Below are 6,857 nucleotides of genomic sequence, written 5' to 3' on the forward strand. Positions count from 1 at the left end.
ATTGCCACAAAATAGACACTATTGTTGTGCACTCTCTAGTCAAAAATATTTACAGTAATGTCATGGAAAGTTGAGAATTCAGATGAGTATCATCAGAAACTTAACTGCTACTGAATTCCTTCAGATAAAGCTTCATAAAGCAGTGTAAAAAAGCAATTTAACAGTTGGCTTCCCGATGCTTTTAACTACAGTTCTGTGTACTTACAGAAAGGAGTATTTAAATTACAATTAATATAGGTTTTAGGTTCTGAAAACATGAAGAATCCAAATCAAATGCTTTTTATTTTTCACTAAGTGGCTCATTAACTACAGATACTCAAGAGATTTTTATTATGCTTACTGTTGGTATACACACAGATGGATCTATGCCACTCTAGTTTTTATCAGACCTATTTTGACAATCTACAACAGAACCTCAAGTATTTATAGACAAATTAGCCGGTATTTCATCTCATGATGAACACAGACATGCTGTCTTCCCAAGGGAGTCTTGCAGAAGCCATGCTGTAGGAACTCAGACGTGGTCAGCATACAAAATTCCGTAGGACCCTTGAGGTACAGGGACAGAGCCAGAACTCTTTGTTCCTTCCTATCTTCTTCTTACTCCTCAGAATCCTGAATTTTTTGAAGAGCAATGTCAGTTAAGCCAGTCTCACTTTGCAGTGGGCTTTCAGGGTGCAGGGCTAGTGCCTCCATCTCTTTGGTAAGTTCAGGTCCTTCGGGTCGGTCAGCAGCACGATTTGGATCCACTTCTTTGGGAGCATCTGGACCAGGATCTGACGGTTCTTCACTTGTAGAACTGTTCTCTACTAGTTGCATTTCATCTGAACAAAAGAGAAATAGCATCATCAGTAAACATCGAACTCCTCTGCAAGCAAACATTCTTATTATTGAAGAATAATAAACACTAGGAAACTCTATCAATTACGAAAGTGATTTGATTTCACCAAGCTTCATCAAAAAAGACAGTTTCTTGTGGCGCACTTCATGCAGCATTAGCTTCAGCAAGCAAAGCATATACATGGATCCTGACCTTTCTTTTGCTTTTTTTCTTGTTTCCTTTTTTCTTTGGCAGCTTCTAGTTCTTGTTTCTCATGAATTTCCTTCAGAGTCTTGCAGACTTTTTTGTGGGTAAACCAGTGTATTTTCTGGCAGTTCTGGTCACAGTACATCACCTGAAAATTATCAGAGCTAGCAATTCATCTTCAGGTACTACAAAAATGTACAATATTCTTGCATTCCTTAGTGTATCAAGTTAAACCTCTCTATGTGTAGTACTGAATGGTATTTTTAAGCAATTTGTAAGGCTGTATGGAGTTATTCTAAAAATCTTAGAAAGAATAGTTTTGTTAACTCTGAACATACAGAAAAGTTTCTTCATTCTTAAACATACACACTTAGAAATCCAAATACTCTGACCTGTGAATTTCAGGTGTGCCCCCAAGAAGCAGACAACTAGCACATTTGCAGTGTAGGCAATTCCTCCTAAGTCTACACGGTAAATAGTGAGGCATTCAAAATCCTCAGCACCTCAGTGACACTAGTTTGGGTGATTCTTTATAACCATTTATAGATTCTTACCATTTTACATACTGAACATCTTTTGTCTGCTCCCTTTCCCCCGCAAGTTGTACAGAATTCAGCATCCACAAAACCCACTTGGCCAGTAATAGCTTGTGTAAGTACAGAAAAAGCTGTTGGGTCAGAACCCTGAAAGACACAACACGAGGTAGTAAGGAGATGACAAAAGAACACCGTCATGAAGAGGAGGGACACACAAAGCAAGGCAGGCTTCCAACCGGCTACTTGCAGGCTCACAGAAGACAGAAGAACATAAAACTAAATCCTAAAACTTGCGCTAGCAGGCACAACTTAATATTTATCCAATTAGAATCATAGAACAGTTTTGGCTGGAAGAGACCTTCCAGATCATCGAGTCCAACCTTTGTCCCAGCCCTATCAACACCACTAAACCACGTCCCTCAGCACAACATCCACCCGTCTCTTAAACACCTCCAGGGATGGGGACTCAGCCCCCTCCCTGGGCAGCCTGTGCCAATGGCTGACAACACTCTCAGTAAAGAAATTCTTCCCAATATCCAACCTGAACCTTCCCTGGCACAACTTAAGGCCATTCCCCCTTGTCCTATCACTTGCCACTGGGGAGAACAACTTTCACCTCTCTACAACCTCCTTTCAAGTAGTTGTGGAGAGCGAATTAGATGAACTTCTGTATGTGAAGTTAACTTAGCCCTTAGCTTCTGTAGAAAGGTGGATAAAAATTACCGTTTTTTTTTACTCTCTATTAGCAATACTATTAATGAACTCAGTGTTCTTTACACAGTGTCACCTGCTGGTAGCTCATGTGCAGCAGGTCTCTGTAGACTGGTCTCTGTGCCGCCACACAGAAAGATATTTTCCTTGTCACTGATACGCTGTTTAGCTCAGTGTACTCAGATACCACAGACCAAATGGTCACAACTCCAAATCTTCAAAACAATTATTTGCATATTATTATTTAGATAATATTTGCATTATCTTTCCCATGCAATACAAGGAGTAAGATTTAGTATATTTTATTGGTAACCATTAATTAACGTTATGCTTTTGGGCAACGGTGTAAACATTAAAGGAAAAAATGCCAAGTTGCTCCAGCTCTCAAGTAAATCCTTGACCAGTTGGATTGCCATGCACATGCACGACTGCAATTACTATGACAGTGCTGAGATGCCCAGACTGAATCCAAGTCATTGTGCAGGCCAGAGGTCAAAAGCTTCCAGACAAATAAAAACGTACAGGGTCTCCTCCTTCCCAGTTCTGCATAACTGACAGAAATCCAATGTAACAAAAAAAAGGCAGAAAAGATGGGAAGTTCTTCTCAGAAAAAAAAGGGACAGGAAGGAAAATGTTAACTCTTGAGGCGAGTCTTATTGTATCATGACAGCTTATGCTTTTACACTGTGTGTATTTTTCTGGCTTGGACAAACAGTAGGGATGGCATTAAGCCTCGGGACATTTCAGCAGACTTGGAGCCACGTAGGATGGAGGCTATTTTTAATTCGCTCCCTCTAATCCAAACACATCACAACAGCGTTCCACTTCCCCAGTGTTACTGCATAAAACATCCAGCCCTCAGAGACCCGGAGGAACAGTCTTGTAAAAGAAGAGTAACTCTTACGTAAGGATTAATATGAACTAATTAGCAGTACTATAATGAAGAGTGTGTCAGCAAAAGCACATCAGGAAATCCGAAGTTGTATTTTTTTACTTGTAATTTTGATTTCCTTACTTAGATAGGCATTTTGCTCTGTATTGCATCATCTTGCCTCTCCCCGTGATAAAAGGAGCTTCACAGAATGTCTTCTTTTTTTCTACCATCATCTCTTACCAACTTGTTGTGTACACTAGAAATAATAAATGCATTAAATCTAGGAAATTATTTGATCTTAAACTGAATTTAAACATTGTGAGAAAAGAGTGCAAGATAAGTTTCATCTGTGTCTGAATCTACGATTTGTAAAAGCAAATTGGCAAAGAAAGACTGAACAGAAAAGAAAGCTCTGACACAGAAACAATTGTTTGAATTTTCTTTAAAAGCTGATGTATTTAAGCATTCATTATAGGCACAGGAAAAAACACCTAGTTAAAGTATTTTCCTGCAATATGTAAAATAAAATTCATTTGCCAGACAGTTCAGGGACATCGAAAACCTTTGCTTAATATAACAAAATGCAGAAGCTGAGAAACACAAAGATGGCTTAGCTTAAATTGAATTTACTATGCAACTTGCTTAGTATTTTGTTGATAGGAAAAACTTACTATTTCCACAGGAGCAATACTTCTCACGAGCTGCTGGAGCAATGTAGCTTCACAGTACGGGAACTTCCGGATACTTTCTCGAATTAGCTTCTCTTGATAGACAGGGAAACCATCTTTCTCTCTCCCTTTCAAGAGACTAAATTTTTTAAAACCAAAGTAAAACAAGAAATCACACAGTAAATGTTCAAGAACAAGTACAGAGCGTGCTGTACTCTGTCCTCCCGAGTCCTACTCTGTGCTCTTTGAAATTATAGAGGAGAACTCAAAATAATTTGGCAACTGTACGTAAAAGTGTTTAAAATTCAAATGAAATTATTTTTATTCTAATGCAGAATTATTAGGAAATATGAAATAAATGTATGTACGCTCTGAAAGCACTCCTTACTTATTCAACCACACAGAGAACAAACATCTACAGGTAGACTAGTATCTACGTCAGACTGAAGGAGCAAAACACTTTGTTATGTTTAAAAAATGAGTGTTGTAAGAGTAAACATTGAATAATACACACTAATTTAAAATACAAATTCTACTTGACTTATGTTTAATAACATATTACACTCCTGATGCTTCTATATTTTTCTGGTTGGTCTCGACTTTTTTATACGAGTCACTGATGAACTATTATTTGGTTTCAGTATGTAAAAGCTGACTTCATCGTTTGTTTTCAGCATCACACAGAAATCCAGAGGCCTTTCGGGACTGTGACCCTTCTAAAAGCCTGGCCACTTACTCTGATACTTAAGATCAAGCAGTTGCTTCTGTAACTGAGTGGCTTCCGAAGATCTAAGTGATTAAAATAGCCCAAGTCTCCTCCAGAGCCAGTGGGATTTGCAGTTCTCGGGTGCTTAACTGGTTTTGAAAAAAAATCTCAGCCTGCATGACTGCTGGAGAGCAAACTGGCAAGAGCAACGTTCCCAGAGGATCCATATCGAACACTGAGAAATGCTTTTTCCAAGCATATCGCTCCCCTTGTTCTCCACCGCACGTTGCTCTCTGCCCCGTCAGCGTATGTGCGATTGCCAAGCTCCAACGAGTTCCAGCAGGGAGCTGAAACTCCAGGAATGTTTCCCTTGTACCCCGGGAAAGGCCAATGCCGCTTCAGACAGCAAAAAAGGGAGTTGGTGCCACCCTGGAGTGACTGCAGCTGGGATTACTTCAAAATGTACTTGGCATAGCCTTCACCCAAGACAATCCAATCTAGCACTACAGTTGGCTTTCTGGTATCTGTACAAGTGGTTCATACACATGCCTTGGGGCCTCTCTAGAATGACGTACCTTTTGATAAATCCATCTAGTTTATCCTCTCGCTCTTTTACAAACGTAATACACTTCTGGAAGATGCAACTGATGTAGTGCATTTTCATAGCAAGTACTTCGTTCATATCTTTCTGCTTCATACACTTCTCACAGATTAGATCCAGAACCCTGTAACATTTCTGCAGCGCTTCTACATCGGCCAATAGAGGGTTCTCTTTTACCAGCAACACAATCTATGAGAAAGATTGAAGCAAATGCAGTCCAATTTAAGAACTAATATTTTTAAACTTGTGCTTTAGCATTAAAGGTCAAATAGCTCATTGTAGCTAAATTTCAGTGCAGTTTCTAATTCTTCTACTTCCACCTTATGCAGTCTTCCCCTTCTTTTTTTGGTCATTGTTTACTATTTAGTACATTGTAATTCACAGTTCTCATACAAGAAACATTTAAGACTGGTATTAAAAATAGTACTGATTTTTTTTTTCCCCAGAAGAAGAACCTGAAGAATCAAAAACACTTCCAAAGAAAGTTACAGAAACTACCATACAGTGTCGTAAAACCTCTTTCCTTTTCAACACCTACAATAAACTGGACTTGCACCAAAGCAGTTTCAAAGAACGCATCAGCTCCACAGAATCTTGGAGTACTTCAGGTAGACTAATAAATCACTGAACTACCTATTTCAAGAGGAAGCTGTATACTCTGCTCACTAAATTCGCTGCCACTGGTTCCTGTTTGTACATACCACAGGTACCTGGCCGGCAACTTGTTGACAAATTCCTGACCTTAAATGGCAAGCCCAGGGAATTTGTCTTTGAATTTAGGTGTGCTAATTTCTCTGAACTACAGTGGAGGAGCAAACTGTAAAAGACATTCTTTTCAAATATACTGGGAAGTAAAAACAAATTTCTCTTGCACATACTTTCAGAAACGGCAGCAGCAGTAGATGTTACTATGGTGAACCAGTGAGGAAGGTAGAAAGGTACATGCTGAGATAGGCATTGACAGAACAATGAGTATTTTGTTAAGATAAATTGTTTTATGTTTCCACTTCAAGTGGGGTTAGGAAAAAAAAGAGAGCCAAAAAAGAAAGCTATTTATGGTTACTGAGGTAGAAAATAAAAATCTCTCCACCTAAAGATTTTAGTTCAAGATTCTGGCTTATGTAAACATTAAAATAGCTTTATTTTTGAGTCACATCTAATTTGTTGAGCCTGATTCTCATTTTCAGAAGCATCTGAATTACTGGATAACACTTTTGATCTCAGTTGTACTCTCAGAAGAGCCGAATGCTTTCTGACACAGAAACAGTCCCCATGCCACCAAACACAATTTATGTATTACTCCACCTTGACAGGATGCATGTTCGTAGTAGTAATAATTTTATGCAGAGGCCCCGCTAATTTTACTGGCAGTTTTGGTTCTTTATCTAATCCTTGTGGTTTAGTATAGTAGTCCAGCCTCTCACGTGGAAAAAAGTTGTTGATGACAGTCACACAGTCATGTTGGCCTAAGGGCACACAAGGAAAAAAAATCACCAATTAAATGAATTAATACTCAAAAAAAAAGGCCTTAAAGCAAACCTAATGTAAGCAATACAGGTGAGAATTAGCCACAAAGGAGCTTAGAATGACACGCTTTGCACAGGCAACTGGCAACTCTTGGCATTCTTTTGTGCAAAACTTTGATGTTAATTAAGTGTAACTTACTGACTCCCAGCAGAGAATGACTTGAAATTTCATTCTGAGAACTCTGTCTCCTTCCCAAATCCTCTTTCC

The 6,857-nt window shown here is 38.9% G+C and overlaps 1 protein-coding gene across 1 annotated transcript in view; it reads right to left on the reverse strand.

Moving 5' to 3' along the window:
- Positions 1–600: 600 nt before the first annotated feature.
- Positions 601–6,857, reverse strand: part of ANKMY2 (ankyrin repeat and MYND domain containing 2) — a gene marked incomplete at its 5' end in the record, with an annotated part of 18,706 nt that continues 12,449 nt past the window's right edge. The window contains 6 exons of the mRNA XM_009872185.1: positions 601–824; positions 1,034–1,175; positions 1,582–1,710; positions 3,820–3,955; positions 5,098–5,312; positions 6,429–6,589. Of these exons, the coding sequence (XP_009870487.1) occupies positions 601–824; positions 1,034–1,175; positions 1,582–1,710; positions 3,820–3,955; positions 5,098–5,312; positions 6,429–6,589 (1,007 nt within the window). The remainder of the gene's footprint in view (positions 825–1,033; positions 1,176–1,581; positions 1,711–3,819; positions 3,956–5,097; positions 5,313–6,428; positions 6,590–6,857) is intronic.

This window comes from Apaloderma vittatum, unplaced genomic scaffold, assembly GCF_000703405.1.
Source record: "Apaloderma vittatum isolate BGI_N311 unplaced genomic scaffold, ASM70340v1 scaffold19126, whole genome shotgun sequence".
Lineage (NCBI taxonomy): Eukaryota > Metazoa > Chordata > Aves > Trogoniformes > Trogonidae > Apaloderma > Apaloderma vittatum.